The sequence below is a fragment of the Echinops telfairi genome, unplaced genomic scaffold (genome assembly GCF_000313985.2).
Source record: "Echinops telfairi isolate 266 unplaced genomic scaffold, ASM31398v2 ScPeMD7_5;HRSCAF=22, whole genome shotgun sequence".
NCBI classification, from domain to species: domain Eukaryota; kingdom Metazoa; phylum Chordata; class Mammalia; order Afrosoricida; family Tenrecidae; genus Echinops; species Echinops telfairi.
In genome coordinates this window covers 23,025,029-23,043,300 of record NW_022103901.1, presented here as the reverse complement: position 1 = coordinate 23,043,300, position 18,272 = coordinate 23,025,029, and the positions used below count along the sequence as shown (strand labels likewise).

Genomic DNA, 18,272 nt, shown 5'->3' with positions numbered 1-18,272 from the left:
GCCATCTAGCTGAGAAGCAACAAAGCCCACATGGAAGAAGCACACCAGCCTGTGTGATCACACGGTGTCAATAGGATCAGGTCTTGGGCATCAAAGAACAAAAAAATCATATCATTGTGAATGAGGAGGAGTGCAGAGTAGAGACCCAAAGCCCATCTGTAGGCAACTGGACATCCCCTTACAGAAGGGTCACGGGGAGGAGATGAGTAAGTCAGGGTGCAGTGTAGTAACGATGAAACATACAACTTTCCTCTAGTTTTTTAATTCTCCCCCCACCCCCCACCCCACTATCATGATCCCAATTCTAACTTACAAATTCAACTGGACCAGAGAATGTACACTGATACAGTTAAGAGCTGGAAACACAGGGAATCCAGAACAGATAACCCCCTCAGGACCAATAATGAGAGAGATACCAGGGGGGGAAGGGGAAGGTGTGGGAGAAAGGGGGAAGCGATCATAATGATCTACATATAACCCTCTCCCTGGGGGACGGACAACAGAAAAGTGGGTGAAGGGAGACATCGGACAGTGCAAGACATGGAAAAATATCAAGGGTTTGTGAGGGAAGGAGGGGGGGAAAGAGCTGATACGAAAGGCTAAAGTGGCAAGAAAATGTTTTGATGATGGTGATAACAGATGCACAAATGTGCTTGATGCAATGGATGTACGTGTGGATTGTGATAAGAGCTGTACGAGCCCCCAGTAAAATGATTTATTTTTTTAAAAATCTATTGCTTTTAGTCTTGCTATGAGTTGGAGCTAACTCGTTGACACCTACCAACAGTATTTAATTCATTATATAATTTTATTTATGTATTCTAATTAGACATTTCAAGTTTGCCTTCAACTGTACTGTGACTTCAATGGGTTGTGGATTTGGAAATAGAAAAATTCCAAATGTTTCTGCTAGCATACAAACTCAGCGAGTGCAGAAACTTCATCCATCTGGTTCCTGGTTATCCCTAAGATAACACACAACGCCACAAGTATTTAATGGAAGGCTAAATAAACTGCCTTTTACTGTGACTTCAGGCTTTGTTTTATTTTTTTGTTTGTTTCTATCCTGAGAATACACAGAACATGGACCAGTAGTTTCTGTTTGTACAGTTCAGTGATACTAATTGTATTCTTCAACATCTCCTTTTCTGAGATGTTCCTCACTGATTGGCATAAACTCTACCCACTAAGTTTTCTATCTAATCTTTCAGATTCAATGTTGTCCATTTTATTCCATATAGATAGATCTTAAAAGAGTGTAATATTCAAGGCAGATAAGCTTTACTGGTTAACTATGCTTAGGTTTTAAAATTATTTTAGAGGGTATATTTGGTTTATGGTTCAAAGGAGCGGTTCTCAACCTGTGGGTAGTGACCCCTCTGGGGGTCGAACGATCCTTTCACAGGGGTCACCTAAGACCATCGGAAAACACTTATTTCCCATGGTCTTAGGAACCGAGACACCGCTCCTCTATCCTTCTCCACGCAGGTCCACCCACATGCAGATATGCCCACATACGAGTACCTGGTGTGAAGCCTGTTACCCATGCTACACCATGCTTCAAGACAAAATTTCATTTATTTTTAATTAGAAATAAATATTTCACAATATATAATTACATATTGTTTTTTGATTAATCACTTTGCTTTAATTATGTTCAATTTGTAACAATGAAAATAAATCCTGCATATTAGATATTTACATTATGATTCATGACCCTGGCAAAATTACAGTTATGAAGTAGCAATGGAAATAATTTTATGGTTGGGGGGTCACCACTACATGATTAACTGTATTAAAGGATCTCAGCTTTAGGAAGGTTGAGAACCACTGGTTTAAAGAGTATCCCTGGACAGTAGTCTTTTGGGGTTCATCCAGATTTCAAGACTTTACAAAAATCTAGATCCCATGAGAATGTAAAATTTTGCTCTGATTTTTCTCCCCCTTGCAATCAGGATTCTTGTTTAGAAACTGTGCTCAGAATGTTCACTAATGGTAGCTGGGCACCATCCAGTTCTGGTTTCATGACAAAGGAAGCAGTTCATGGAGGCAAAGGTTTTTTGTATTAAGAGTTTCCTTAGTATGTTAAAGGAAGTACTACTTCCTTGTAAACTGCAGAATGCTGAAATAGGACTCAATGGAAATAAGTGCTCAACTGACTCATGCAGAAATAAGACTTAAGGACTAAAGGAGTGGTGGTAAGGAATATTTTGGGGGGTATACCATACCAACTAAAGTATTCTCAACTTTTGCATCTTCTCAGGAGCACTCACTGTGGGCCTAGTGCGACAGTGTCAAACAATCCATGGACGAGACCGAACGTGCATCCCTCCCCGGCTCCCCCCAGAGTGGGTCACCACGCTGTTTTTTATCATCATGGGGATCATTTCATTGACTGTCACTTGTGGTTTGCTGGTGGCTTCCCACTGGCGAAGAGAAGCTACAAAGTATGCTCGATGGATAGCATTCACTGGAAGTAAGTAACCCGTGCTTACAAGTTTGTCTAGAAGAAACACACACTGGCCTTTTGATGAAGATAATCAAGAGCCAATAATAAGGACTCCATACTCATCAAAGAGCGCAAGTTGTGTCTGCCCTTGCAATGGACTCTCTGCAGTCCAGCCAGTTCTCCAGAATTCTCAGTATGAGATCAGGACATCCAAAGCCTTAATCACTTTGTGTGAAATGTTACTGTTTTGAGTTCGATTTTTGCTCCCATTGTGACATACGTTTTCTGACTTTGTGACTCAGAGCTCCCAGTGGCCTAAGTTTTCCCCTCTTTTTGTAGGTATTGGTATCTTCTAGCCAATAAAGATCAATCTAGGAGAAAAAGTAACAAAAATAGAAATTAGATGAAGGTTATGGCTTGCTCTTTAATATAATAGATGTTTAGTTTCTATTCTGCGCTGTTTTCTGACTTTGCTAAATTAGGAATATTTGATTTTTTTATCATTGCTTATCAATATTTCTTTATTTTGCTATGCCCATAGGCGTGACATATTTACATAGTATACATGTTCTTCTGCTTTGCAAAAGTGGTTTAATTCCAATGCACAGAATTGTCCCAGATTAAACAAAAGAAACAACGTGGACAAGAAATTATATATCTGTCATTTTATCTCCCAGCTACTTTCTCAAAAGCAATTTTGCCACCCCAAGCAACATTTGGAAATGTTTTGGGAGTGTGTGTGTGTGTGTGTGTGTGTGTGTGTCCCCTACAGTACACAGGATAGCCGTCCATAACACAGTAGTAGCAATGTTAAGAAACCGTACTCTGAAGAAACAGGATGACAAGAACTATGCCAAATACCAGGGGCTTGATGTAGTGCATTCAGCACCTTCAAGCATCTCAGGTTTGGACAAGGAGCTGGCGGCGGTTGTTTTAAAGGAATATTTTAACAGAGCTTGCTTTCCCTTGATGTTTTCATTTAGAATGAGTATGATGAGGGTGGAAGGAAAATCTCATAGACCTTTCAGGACCTTAGAGTCTATTTCTCTCTCTCGCTCTTTGAAATTCTCTTTAGTGTATGCTTCTGACTCTGTCTTTATAATCGTGTCTCTGATCTCCCCCTTAATTTTAAAATTCAGAGCAACAAAATCTCCATCTTTGTTAAGCAGCATGAAAAAGTTGGTCTTTCACCTATCAAGCCAACCTTCGAGACATTATTTTTTGGAGAGTAGAGTTTAGAGGCAATTATAGAGAGAATGATTCTACATTAAAGGACATTGGTAAGGAATTTGAAGAGAATCTGATTCTTTGACTCTTAGGTGGGTAAATTAAAATGTATTGCTACAAAATCATAGAATATTAAACAAAATGTCAAAATATGAAGGTATTGTTTCTTAACTTAATCTTCATCTCTCTCAATGTACTTCTGATGGTATAGATCTTAACCTTTCTCAAAGAATTCTGTACTCTTCCAATTTACAGCACATTAAAATGGCAGTTTTGGCATCCGCTGGTGACCCAAATTTTGTTCCATTTCAATGTTCTCTTGCATTTGGGGACCAACAAAAAAGTTCGGAATCAGGCAACATCGGGACTTGGGTGGATAGGGAAGGATTTCCTAATGAAATTTTCCCTAGGGCAGCCCTTGCTGCCTTTGAAGGTGCATTGTCTTGATGGGAAAAAATTTCCCGACTATAAATTTCCTAGTCTTTTTCTCATTGATGCAGTTTTCAAACTCTTAGAACTTTTTGTAATAAAATCCTGTGATTGTCCTGTGTCCTTTGAGAAAATGCGTCAAGATTCCTTCTTTTGAGTCTCAAAAAGCACACTCCATAGCCTTCTGAACTGATCTCTCTGCACTTAATTGGACTAGCAGATGTCCTCATAAACCATTGTTTGCAATGGACTTTGTATTCTTTAAAACACCGTAAGGAGCCTGTTGGTGTTGTGAAGTGCCATCAAATCAGTTCCTACTCACAGCAACCCAGTGTGCAATAGAGCAAAACACTGCCCAGTCCTGCCCTATCGTCATGCATGTTGCTATGTGAGAGCTCATTGTTGCAGCCATGGGTCGGTCCAGCTTCCCCGAGGGGCTTCCTCTTTTTCACTAACCCTCACATTACCAAGCATGATGCCCTTTGCCAAGGGTTAGTCCCTCCTGATCACATGTCCAAAGTATAGAAAAAGGAAGTCTCGTCGTCTTTGTTTCTAGAGAGCATTTGGGCTATACTGCTCAGCATATTCCTTCATTCGTCTGGCATTCCAGTATTCTTCACACATGTCACGATTCAAAGGCATCGGTCTTTTTATTAATTGTCCAGCGTTTGCGTGCATATGAGGCGATTAAAAATAGCTGTGGCTTGAGTCAGGCGTACCTTAAATCTTCAGTGACATCTTTATGTATTTTTTAAACACTTGAAAGAGGTTTTGTACCAGATTTGCCTAATACTCAGTCTGTCACTTAATTTCTTGTCTATGGCATTGACTGTCAATCCAGGTAAAATGAAATCTTTGACAGCTTCGATCTTTTTTCTGTTGATAATGATATTACTTAGTGCTGTTATTTATTTATTTATTTATTTATGTTTAATGGTTGCGTCTTTATTTGAAAGTCTTAGCTGCCAACTTAGCGTTTTCCACCCACCCGGGCAGCGGACACTTTCACAGGCTTCCCGATCGTTTGCTCAGGTGCTGCCTTTGTGGGGCCTTCGTAGCGGCCATTGCTCTTTTCAGAAGCCTGCTTTGCCTTTTTGCTTCCTTGGCAGCCCCGATAGCCTGCTCTCGTTGGGCCTTTCTAACTTTGGGTTTCTGATTCCTCTCAGCCATTATATTAGAGATGCACCAGTGGTGGCCCTCTGGAATTTGACTGCACGGCAGGTTCTTTTCTTTTGAATTTCTTCCGATTGCCCCTTTTTGGGCTTCCTTCTGTAGAGAACAGTCCAATTTATGTGCCGAAGTTTCCTCTTGGAAAGGAATGCCGATTCGCATTTTGCATTAAGAAATTGCATTAAGAAACTGGAAAACCTTTCCAGCGGTCCTGGCGTAGCGCCTCCCGTGTCCAGGGTAAATCTTGTCCCCACTGAAACTGCACAGCTCGACTTTCATGGCTGCGGCAGCAGAGGGACAGGGAAGATGACGAAGAGCACTTAGTGGTCTACTTACTTGTGAGGAATGTTATGTTGTTTATGTTGAGGTATGGTTTATACTGGAGGTTGTAACCAAACTTGAAGGTTCTTCATTAAGTACTTGAAGTTCTTGTTGCTTCCAGCAAGCATGGTATGTCACCTACATATTTCAGGCTGTTAATGACTCTTCCTCCAATCTTGATGCTGTGTACTTCTTCATGTAGTCCAACTGTTCAGATTTTTTGCTCAACATGCAAATTGAATAAGTATGGTAAAAGAATACAACCCTGACACACACCCTTCCCGATTGTAAACCATGCAGTATCCCTGTATTTATGTACAAGTTCTTCATGAACACAATTAGGTGTTCTAGATAGGTGTTCTATCCATAATTTGTCATGATCCACAGTCAAATGCCTTTGCATAATCAGTGAAACACAGTAAATATATTTCTGGTATTCTCTGTGTTTAGCCAAGATCCATCTGATGTTAGCAATGCAAAATCCTTTTCTGAATATGACTTGAAGTTCTGGCAGCTCCCTGTTGAAATACTGTTGCAACCAGTTTAAAATTATCCTCAGTAAAATTTTATGTGCGTGTGATATTAGTGATAATGTTTGATAACTTGAGTATTCCGTTGTATCACCTTTCTTTGAAATGACAAACATAGATATCTTCCAGCCAGGTTGTTGTCTAGAAATGTCTTGGCACAGACAGCTGAGCACCTCCAATGCTGCATCTGTTTGTTAAGCATCTCAACTGGTATTCCATCAATTCCTGGAGTCTTGTATTTTAGCAGTACCTTCCGTGCCACTTCTATTTCTTCCTTCAGTAACATCGGCTTTTAGCCATATGCTGCTGCCTCCTAAAATGGTTGTGTCAACTAATTCTTTTCAGTTCTCCGACTGTGTGTGTGCCTTCCATCTTCTTGTGCTGCTTCTTGCGTCATTAAATATTTTATCCGTAGGGCTTTTAGTTCCCTTTCCTGTCTTTAAAATTTCTTTATGTATGTCTTTGATGTTATCAAATCTATTCTGAAATAGTCTCTAAAATCAGATAAGATATACTTGAGATTGTACTTTGGTTCTTGTAGACTTGTTTTCATTTTCTTCAGCTTGAACCTGAACTTGCACATGAACAATTGATGGTCTGGCCCTCAGAAGGCTGCTGGACCTGTACTAACAGGTGATACTGCATCTGTCTTCATTGTCTCTTTCAATATAGTCTATTTGGGTTACACTGCTGGCATTTGAAATACCTGTGCGCCTTAGTTCCCGATATCATAGCAGTAAGAAAAACACTACTACAGTGTAACAAACTGACAAACGTGTGGTGATAAGGAGACTAAGACAGGTTTAGTATTTAGACAACTCATCTGTGGCCGTCTACTTATACTCCAAACAAACACCTAAAACCTCTTTGTTGCCATCAAGTCAGTTCTGACTCATGGTGACCCTATATAGCAGAAGCACATTTAAACATAGCTTGTTCGGAATAAATCTGTGCATGTGTGTGTGTGTGGAATGGGACCCTGGTAGCAAAACCCTCATTTACTTAGCTTCGCACAATGACTTTATGCAGATAAAATTCACTCAAAGGGTGCAGTAAAGTCAGTGCGGACGGATTTAGCTTGTTGGTCTTGTTCACATTTGGAGATGCGTATGCTCTGAATACCAAAATTTTAAATAGGATTTAGCAAAGTAGTATGAGTCAAAGAAAGCATTAAAGTACTCAAATGAGTCATTGGTTATTGTGACCCAAAAAAAGAAAGAAAAACTACAGTTGTCTTTTTTTATTCCCCCTTCAAATTCTCCTACTTTTAAGTTTGTGTGGTTACTTTCAAATGCAATGTAATTTTCTTTTGTTTTGTATTTATATATCTTAATTTTTAAAATAGGCAATATGTGCATCTAATACATAATTCAAAATTTTTATAAATTTTATAAAATGGTAACCAAGTGAAAAGTCACTTTTGGCCCTGTCATTCAGCAATCCAATAATAGATTTTTATTAGGCAACCATTGCTTACTAGTTTCTGTGAATTTGTAGCAAAGATGTTTCATGTATATATTTACAGAACACCACACATATATACAATGCGTGTGTGTGTGTGGCTCACTATTCTGTTGCTAGGTGTTTAACATAGCAGAATAATCTTGGAGTTAATCTCACATAAACAACATCATGCTGCCTGACTCTTTGCAGCATCGTTACCAGAGCTGGCTGGTCTGCTGGGATTACACTCTTGAAAGTGATTGGACACCCTCCTGTGTGTTCATTCAGTCCTTTCAAATATTATTTCATCTATATGAGGAATTCAAAAAGTTCTGGAAAAAATTGAATTAAAAAATCATGGAATTTTCCCAAGAACTCTTTGAAGCCTCCTCATATTTATGTTTTGATGAGCCTCGATGGTGCCACGGCCGCGTATATGGCTGCGAACCAAATGGTTGCCAGTTCAAACTCAGTAGCCATTCCACAGAAAACAGGTACAGCAATGTGCTACATTTTTACCCTGGCAAACCCTATGAAACCCCAGTTCTACTGTGTTAGGAGGTCACAGTATTTGTAATCAACTAAACACCAGTGGGTGTATTTGTCCATTTATTTCCTTTTCTACTGTTATTTCTACTTCACTGAAATTGTGGCTTTTGTCTTGAAGATGAGGGTAGCATTTTCTAGTGGGTGTTTACAGTGGGAAAATACCTCTCAGCACCCTCCCATGATAAGACTCGCCTTGAGGGGCAAGGAAAGAAAGATGTGTTTTCTTGGACGCTTGTCCTTTCCTTGGCCACCATGCATTATAATATTTAATGCACCCAATGTTTGCCTCTTTTCACCAAGAAATCTAAACCAAAGAGAAAATGAAGATAAGTTTTTACAAACTTACTTAGGGCCCAGAACTTTATCCTCAAAAGATATTATTAGCATTAATAATATTTTCCTATCTAAAGCAAACTCACATTTCGCTATACCTTAGGAAAGCTCATCCACATACATGAAATCTGATCCTCACAATATAGACAGCTTATTTTTTTCATTGAAACCAAGATTGGATTGAGTCCATTGTTCCCTTAAGATGTAATTAAGCATTTCCCAGTGAAAATTAGAAAATGTTTAACTTAGTTTAAATATTAAATTCTACCTTAAATCTAGTCACTCAATGGTTATTCCATTATAAAGTATAGATGATTCGCTTACCATAGAAATTAGGATAGTGATAACATTGACGCACCAGTTTACAGATTGAAATGTAAATTTTTATTTTAAAACAAAAACCTCGTCCCATTGTTTTTCTTCGTCTGTTGTGGTTTCATATTACTTCCCAAACCATAATAAGCCATAAGAACCTGTAGACATTAATAACGAAAGCAGACTCTCTGCCACCAAGTCAATTCCGAGTCACGGCTGCCCTGTTGGACAGGGTAGAACTACTGCCGTGGGCTTCCAAGACTGTCGCTTACAGGAGTGGAGAGCTGAACTGGTGGTTTCAAATGGCTGACCTTGTGAGCAGCCCAACTTGTTACCACTGCACTTCCCTGGCTCCCAGAAGTTGACAATAGGTAATAATAATAGGTGAGCATTGGCAGCACTAATAAGGTTATTGATTATTTTCCTGATGGCTCTCGGGATTCGGAGTTGGGCTGCTAACTGCAAGGTTCTTGGGAGAAGACGCAGGAAAACCCTATATGAGGCCACTGTGAATTAGAATCCATGCAAGTGACAGTGAGATTGGATTTTTTTGACTTGTACAGCAAAAAGGCCAAATGTAAAACTTTCATATTTGAAGTTTTAAGTCATTCTGTAGTAGATATCTTAAAGAATTCAAGTGTACTTAGGAAATATGATCTTATGTGGTACTTTGCCCCAAATGAAATAGAATCTGTGCCTGTGTAGTATAAAATAATCTACCTAAATGGTACAGAGCAAACAATAATATCAGTATTTTTCTTAAACTACTGTCTTATTTTTTTAATGTTATTTTTAATGCATTGCTATTCCTTTTAGAAAAAAAAAAAGATTCCTAATTGACTCTTTGAGGGTTTCCTTATTAAATTTTGTTGATTTACTAGCACAAGAGAAAAAATGTCAACCGATATGTTTATCTGTGATTTTGCCAATATCTCTGGGGATAAGTTTCACTTAGAAAAGGTTTCTCATTCAGGTATAATTCAGAGTTCCAACTTTTCCTATATAGTAACTATAATAATTATATCTGCTTGATACAGAAGGAATGTTACACATTACACTGAAGAAATGTTTCTACTCTAAAGATACGTAAAGAATGATGAACATTTGACCCGTATGCTTTCAAAAGGCATCAAATATTTTCTTAGGAAAAGCCAACTTGTCTTCAAGATCTGTGGAGCATACTGTTTGCTGAACTAGTGGCCAGACCCCGGTTTTTCTGCTATATATCAGTGTTTTAACAGATACCGTATTTCAGTATGTGTACAAGTTCAAAAAAGGTTTCCCCATTTAACCTTGATTTTTTTTTTCCCCCTCCAGCAGCCTGACTGAAATTCCTTTTTGAGAGGGAACCGTTGTCCACGATAAGTGGTCAGACGACTTGCTAATCACCTTAGACGTCTGAGGCGTTTTCACTGACTGACTTGACTGACTCTTTTTGCAGTGGTTTGCATCTATTAAAACGTGTCGTGCAGCCCTCACCACACTCCGTTTCAGACTGACGTGAAATCCGAGTAAGAGAGGGAAACAGAGCTAGCTGCCTAAGACTGCCCAGCTGTTGAGTAGTAGAGCCAGGACTGCGCCCCTATCTGACCCTAGCCATTGTTCTTAAGTGGTCAAGAAGAACGTGAATACTGAGAGTGTTTGGTGAAATCCTTTCTTAATGCTAGTGTTCAAAACCATTCTAGTTCTGTAAAAGACTACCCCATCTTTTACTACATTTAATTGTTAGGCTTCTGGGGGTATAATGTGGCTTATAATATATGTAAATCTCTTTATACGTGACCCATGTTTTAGCAAATTTAACTACAACCTTTCTTGTTAACTTCCTTTGTGCCAAATTTTCATTGTTTTCTTAATCACCAAACTGTGTTACTAATGTTATATTTTGGTTTGTTTTACAGTGATCCTTTTCTGTATGGCTGCCCTAATATTTCCAATAGGATTTTACATCAACGAAGTCGGAGGTCAACCTTATAAATTACCCAACAATACAGTAGTTGGGTCATCATATGTACTTTTTGTCTTATCCATTTTCTTTACAATAGTAGGACTTCTATTTGCAGGCAAAGTTTGTTTACCAGGCTGATGAATGTCTAAATTGCTTGACTTTTTTTTTTTTTAATTTTTTTTTTTGAAGGAGGGGTGAACAAAGGCAAGGCATCTGAGCAGCCTTCTCAGAGGAAGATGCTTAGATGAAACTGATGTTGAAAGAAGACAATGCTTTGATTTGTTCTCACTATGCACTTTGGATTTTTTAAAAAATGAGAGCCTTTTCCATAACCAAATACAGACAATATTGACTAAATCTCCTGAGCATATTCAGGCAGTCAGGTCTGCACTGTGATAGCAACCTAGTGAAGGAGAATGCTTTATACTGAAAAGCATGTGGCCCTTTATGACTCTGTTGTTCCGTTTTTATTGTCTAATGATTCATTTGAGGCGGGGGTGGGAGGGGAGGGAGTCTTAAGTATTTATGAATCATGGTGGACCAGAGGGATCTAAGAGAAGTTCGAGTGGGGCTGGCCTCACCTCCTAAAGAGTAGTGTTCTGAGTTTCCTTGTGATGGTGTGAGCCTTGTTCACCAGAGCGGATCGCCATTGCATTTTGACACCAAGAAGCCAGTAGATCAAAACCTGTTTGCTAAAATGTATGTAAAAATTCTAAAATTTCCTTATTCTCTGTGTACAAAAAAAAAAATCAAACACTAAGAAATATGTTGTTTGGGGTGGGTGGGAGAAATCTTCCTTATATTTATATAAATATATATATAATATATATATTTTGCTGATGCAGTATACAGTGTATATATGTGTGTGTGGGAGTATGGGTGTGTAAATTTATACACACACATGCAAACAGTTCCTGGAAGAGAACTTTGACTGCTTTGCTAGCAAAACACTGTGGTGTGCAAACCTAGAATTCAATAGAAACAAAAGCCATTTCTCTGAAGGCTGTACAGTGGAGAGAGTCTTCAGTTTACCTCATTCTTTGTAGCAGCCCTTGATTTTAACAGGTTTTTGTAATAGGTACAAATAATCCCATACCTTTCTAGGTGCAATTTTAAGTTAAGCTAAAAATTCTTTGTAGGGTTAATTTATTTGTATATGATAGGAAATGGTAAGATCATGTCATATTTTGAAGTTCAGACCTAATAATTTGGGGACTCTGATGCCATCTAAATTATTAGCCACTGTTGTCTGTTGTACAGAGATTCTCTTTTCTACTGGCACAGTCATACATTAATAATGCATTTTCTATGTTTAAGCACACATTTTTACATAAATACAGAGTTCACTAGGAAACATAGTTTGGCTATTTACAACACTAACTTTATCCTGCCATAAAATGCCAATTAATTTATGTTCCTTTCATCTGTAAGCAGTATTGATGCATCCCCTTTACCAAAAACCTGAGCAATACAATGTTTTTCCTTTATGCGCTATATGCCTTTTTGCTAAAAGCTGACATTTTTGCATTTATTTTAAAGGGCTGTACTAAACCCACAGCTTTAAGTTTTTCCTACAAGGAGCATCACAGCTAACCTGGAACCCACAAAAAAATTTTAATCTTCAGTATTTCTCTTCTCCACATTTTCATGCCTTCTTGTCAAAGCTTAGTTGTTTTTTTCAGGTGAGCATTATAGATAATCTCCTGTTTGAACTGTGGGCAGGAGGGTCGTTCATGGCAATGGAGCTGAGTTTTTCTGCTGTGTGGTAAAATGGCAAAACCCAAATGTCCCTGTCAGAAGAGTTAGAGTCCTGTGGAGCCAGTGCTTCACCCAAGAAGGAATTAGTGCACTGTTTCTTAAGAAGCTTGGTTATGAAATCTAGAATGATTGCTTCAGAGATGGGACTACCTCCTCAGAGAGTTTGACATTTTTTATCGTACTATTTAGCAGTATTTCATTGTGAAAGGAAGCCCCAGTGTTTCAGCTCACTTCTGGTGGAGGGTCAGAGGTGAGCCACTGCGGGGGTGTTAATTAAGTGTTCTGGGGGGAATGTCACACATTTCCTTGCCAGGGGAAACAAACCTTGAGCAATGTCTGAGGGGGGACACTGTCCTCTAGTCAGTTCTAAGACTGCCACTGAACTTGTTCTGTGGCCGTCTGGGATTGCCATTCCCGTGGTGATTTGACGTGCCCTCCGTTAAATGGATCGCTCTGAAGGAAAGCGTTGGCCGTCACCTTATACCACGGAGAAAAGGTGTTAGCAAAGCATGGTTCACATTAATTTGTGATCTGACCAAGAGCTTTTTTCTCTTCCAAAAGATGAATTTTATTGTAAATAGTTTCTCAAAAGGTTCTTAACTGGATCATGAGCGTGGGGAGAGAGAGTTTCTCAGCTGCTAAGAATTTCCCCACTGTTTATTTCTTTCACTCACAGTAATACTGCATTTTACAAAATTTAAGGTTTTGTTTGTATCTATTACCCAAACCATTAAGTTGTCTTTAATTTCCTCATTGTCTGGAGGCCTGGTGCGTCAGTGGCTGGTGAAGGGCCGTCTAGCCCGTCAGTGCTCTCACCTAGGAGCCAAGCCATCTCATCAAGTAGTGTGTGAAGTCACGCCTTGCACCCTTCCAGACCCAACATTGAAACGGACTCATTCACTTAGAACTCTATAAATGCTGTACATGAAAAGATAGACAACTGTCAGCAGTTGTTGTTTAAAAGGTCACTATATTAAGTACTCCATAGTACAGTATTAATTTATAGCAGGAAACCATATCTTGTAAACTGTATATAGAACACTGTTTTATGGTGCAATCATTTGTCAAACTTTTGTCTTTTACATTGTTTTTAGTGTGTGCATTCTTTTCATACCTAAGAACATCACTGTAAAATCTGCTGAAAACTATTTATAGGTTTTATTTGCACAAGATTTAATTGACAATTTTGGAAGCTCCTATTGAACATGCGTAAGCATCTGTAAACATGAAAATTCTTCTGTTCATTGAAAACAAGTATTTCAGTGTGGTTACTTCCAAAGGTAATCCATGTTCTATGTTGTTAATGTGTGTATGTAGCTTTTCTGACTCACTCTTCCGTCTCTTACAAACCTAATTCCCGTTGTGTTTGTTTCGTTTTTGAAGGATGGCTCCTTTTCGTTTCCCCTCTCTACTCCATCTTAATGTCCTAGATGACCAAAACAATTGGTTTTGACCCTTTTGCCTAAAGCTCTGATATGTCTCCTCTGTGGTTCTGTGAATTCATTGTTAATCTCTTAAACGACAATAAATCGTCCTGGTGATAAGCAATCTGTTGACTTTAGAGAAAGGCCTGAAGAAGCCTCAGAACCCAGCTTTGGTTGTACTCCTCACTCGTGTTTTGCCTCGTGGGCTACATGGAAAGAACATGTTGCATTTATTTTGTCTTTATTAAAAGACTACTAGCCACAAATTACTGATTGTAGTAACTGTCTTTTCAACCCACTTTGATCTCCTTTACAAAGTTAAATTTATATTCACAATTCAAAACACTAAACTGTCTTGCAGAAAAGTTTTGAAGGATAAAAATAGATGAAGGAAAAGAATGGTTTGTATAGGTAGGGAACCTTACACAGGACTTACTGGTTGTATCACCTCAAGAGATTTTAAAGTTTGTGATCAAGGTCTGTATATTATCCCAAACTTTATTAAGAATTGTTTTCTAATTGGTTATAATATTTTTCAATTAATAGTTTCAAAACAAATTGTTAATACAAACTGTATAAAATGGACATAATTTTCTTCACTTGTATTTTTGTTATTGAGCAAGTTTATCAAAATAAATTGTCTACTAAAGAAACTAAAAAGCCTTCTATTACTTTGAAATAAGTTTTGGTTTTAAAAGTTGGTTTCTTAAAGCGGTTTCATTGACTCTTGAATTGGTTCTCTTGTTACATTGTGCAGGATTTCCTTCCCTCCTAACTCGGCTTACTTGTGCCTAGAAAAGAGATGCTGTTATATTCCAGGACGTGGAGTATTTTACCAGTTAAAAGAGTCACTCAGCAATAAAAGATCACATGTTCGTAGCTCCCACTTCTGCTGCATCGTCTTTCTGGGGATTGGGGCAGAGAACTTGAGCCAGAGCACCCAGGTCAGCCATCTTTTCTTCCCTGCAAAGACACAAGCTTATTTCTCTTTGCTTCAGTCTTCGGTCTGCTGCAAGCCAACAGATCGAAGTCCTAAGATTTTATTTGGGTGTGGAGGAGCCATGTAGAGGCCCTGTGTTCCCACATAGCTTTTCGTAGCTCTCTGTTGGCCTATCAGGACTAGCCCAGCCTAATAACAAAATGACACTGTGGTTACCTCTGCTGCTATTTCTTTGTATGGTCTTTTTAGAAGTCTCTTGGCAAGTTTGGGATCTAAGGGGGGAAATGGGCTTTGAATATTCTTGGGGCTTGGTTTCCTGGGACGTAGTACTTTCAGTACTAAAACTGAGAAAGTTCCTAATAGACCCTAATGAGGCGATCATTCTTTCTTTATATAAGCCAAATCTAACTTATTTTTGAACATTGGTTAAAGACATGAAGGATTTTTTTCTATACCCATTAATGAATGGAGTAGTGAGAATTTGTAATGGTAGGCTTAATCCTAAAATTTCTAAAGTTAATCCTTCTGTTTGATAATACCTGAAATACTTTTAAAAAGAAATAACACGGGTTCAAAATTATCTTAATTTGGCTTAGCCACTTTTAACAGACATCTTAATCCATTTTAGCCACTTTTGGAGAAGATTTTAGGAAAAACACCAAGCAGAGAACCTTGGTCCTTTTTATGCCAAGTCAGTTCTTCTTGGCCACACTTAATCCCACAATGAAATATAGGTGGTTAGTTATAAATGGTATTATAGAAAGTCAATGCTGTATTTGTTTGTAAAGTTTTCTCTCCCCAGAAAAAACAACAACACTAGATTGCTGTTTTCAGGCCTGTCCAAGGTTTCTACAAATCAGCCCGAGTTCAAATCACAGTATAAGAACAACCCCTGCCCCCTGCAAGGTTAAACTTTAAGAAGAGATGTCCCCCCTCATAAAATATTAGCACTGAACGAAATCTAAAAGTATGTCTAGGGTTTCCATTTTCCAATGAATTCAAGGCCTCAGTAAACCCAACCCCTAAATCTTACAACCCAGTCAGCACTCAACACAGGAACAAATGGGTTTGGGGCCTGGAACAATTTTCACGTTTTTTGTAATCTGTCGAATTGTGGCCCACAAAAATTTCTTAGCTTGGCTGGGCTGTGATTCTCAGTCGTTGGGCAAATTTATATAATGATCACCCATGATGTGATCAACTAATGGGCTGTAAAAGGATGTATGTACCATCCTTAATCCTGTCACAACCCTAATCTGATAGGAGAGTTTCCCCGAAGTGTGGACTGCAACACATTTTATTTTAAGAGAAGAGAGGGACCGACTACCACCAAGAAGGGGGGAGCGAAGAGCAGAGTTCTGTGATCCCTACACTGGGAACCTCTTCGATCCAGGGCAGACTCATGCTAAGCTACATGAAGATCTTCAAAGAATGCCAGATCTACAGATCCTGAAAGCAAACGAAGCCTTCCTAAACTGAGCCAGCAGAAAGCTTTCCCCTACAATTCAGACAGTGAGAGAATAAAATAAGCTGTTAAAGCCGTCCGTCCGCTTGTCTTTCTGATACACCAGCACTGAATAACTAAGACACCATCTGAACTAGTCTTACTTCATCTACTCTCCATCTACTTTGATCCATTTTAATTCTGCCGAAATTGCCTTCCCTGAAAAAAGCAGGTAATTTCCATATTCACATTTCTGCCATTCCTATAGCCCAAGGTTTCGGCAAACTGCGGCTCCAGAGCCAAATGCAGCTCCTTCAGTGCATACATGTGGCTCTGAAGTAAAATTGAAAATAGAGCAATCAGTTTCATTTATAAAAACTTAAAAGATATTATTCAGATAGTGGGGCTTCAAAAAGTGGAATTAAAAGATAATGGAATTGTTCCAGCTTTTCAAAGCCTCTCATATCTAACCTTTTGTGCTTTTTTTTTTTGCAATGTTGTTTATAATTTGTTAAGATCCACACCGTTAAATACCTTTGTATAGACAAAACACAGGGAAATATCTTTTTGGTATTCTCTGCTTTCAGCCAAGCCCTCTCTGATATCAGTGCTATCCCGCAGTCCATAAAGATTGGTATTAGGTGGTTAGGTGAGTTGATTCTGACACAATCGTATAAGAACAGCCCCCCACCCCCTAAACACCGCCGGCCTGTTCCATCCTGAAAATTGTTGTATTTGAACCCATTGTTGGAGCCACTGTGTTACCTCATCGTGTTGAGGGTCTTTCTCTGTTTCACTGCCCCTCCACAAAGCATGATGTCCTTTTCCATGGACTGGACTCTCCTGATAAAATGCTCAAAGTACATGAGACGAAGTCACCATCCTTGCTTCCAAGGAGCATTCTGGCGGCCCTTCCAAGCTAACTGTGGTAGTTCTTTGGGCAGTCCATGGTATTTTCAATATTCGCCAGCGCCACAAAGACTTAAAGCTCCAAACTACTGCCATCAAGCCAGTTCCAACTCATAGTGACCATATAGAACAGGGTAGAACGGCCCCTACGTGTTTCTGAGACGGTAACTATGGGAGTAGAGAGGCTCATCTCTCCCGTGGAGCAAGCTGGTGGTTTGAAGCAACTGGCCTTGTGGTTAGCAGCCCAATGCTTAGCCATTACACCAGCAAGGCTCCCAGCAAATCATGAGGCCATTCTACACAATCAGATGGGGTCACGAGTCAGAATGGAGTCTAGCACCCAACAAAACTGACCCAGTTTGAATCCCAGTATCACAATTCTGCGGGTGTGACTACAGTGAGCCTTTTTTTTTTTTCATTTGTAGCATGAGGCTAGTAATAAAAACAGGATAATTGTTGGTTTAAATGAGAGAAAGCACAGGAAGTGCCTGATAATCAGTATTCATGTGGTAGTTGCTGTTATTATTAAACATTTCTCTATAACTAGATTATAAAGTCTTTGAATGCCAGAAATAGGACTTGATCACATGATATTCCCTAGGTACCTAGAATAGTGCTTTATATGTTGAGTTATGACTAAACAGGCTGGCTTATAAATGAAAATTATGACAGTATTACCTGGAGATTTCAACGACCCAGTCACCTATCTCCCAGCATTATGTCAACAAAATTCTTCCTAAAGGCAGAGGATGGTATAAATAAGTTGATTATTTTCTTGGTAAGTATTTGCATAATATGTCTATTTCATTGACCTTAGCATTGTTCGGTGGACTCAAGAACCTGTACTATGGAACCCAGGCTCCATCCAACATGATAGTTAATACAGAGGCCCAGGAGGATGCAAACACCCTGCTGCTTTCAAGAGAACTCTGGGCGGAGGTTTCTGGGGTCTGTGCTGTCTTAAAGCCATGCACTTACTGTGTTTTGCAGAGTTAGTTCTACCAAGATAGTTGTAATTCTATCTGCTAAAGAAAAGGGCCGAGGATCTGATCTGGTTTTAGATGTGGTTATCCCTGACTGGTC

The 18,272-nt window shown here is 39.0% G+C and overlaps 2 protein-coding genes across 2 annotated transcripts in view; both read left to right on the top strand.

Annotated features, from left to right (window-relative positions):
• MOSMO (modulator of smoothened) overlaps nucleotides 1–11,205 on the top strand; it is a gene marked incomplete at its 5' end in the record, with an annotated part of 80,181 nt that extends 68,976 nt beyond the window's left edge. Inside the window, 2 exons of the mRNA XM_045285055.1 lie at nucleotides 2,264–2,476; nucleotides 10,668–11,205. Coding sequence (XP_045140990.1) covers nucleotides 2,264–2,476; nucleotides 10,668–10,852 — 398 coding nt within the window. The remainder of the gene's footprint in view (nucleotides 1–2,263; nucleotides 2,477–10,667) is intronic.
• The window catches only part of VWA3A (von Willebrand factor A domain containing 3A), a 161,407-nt gene that overhangs the window by 68,976 nt on the left and 74,159 nt on the right, over nucleotides 1–18,272 (top strand). The gene's annotated exons all lie outside the window — the stretch shown is intronic.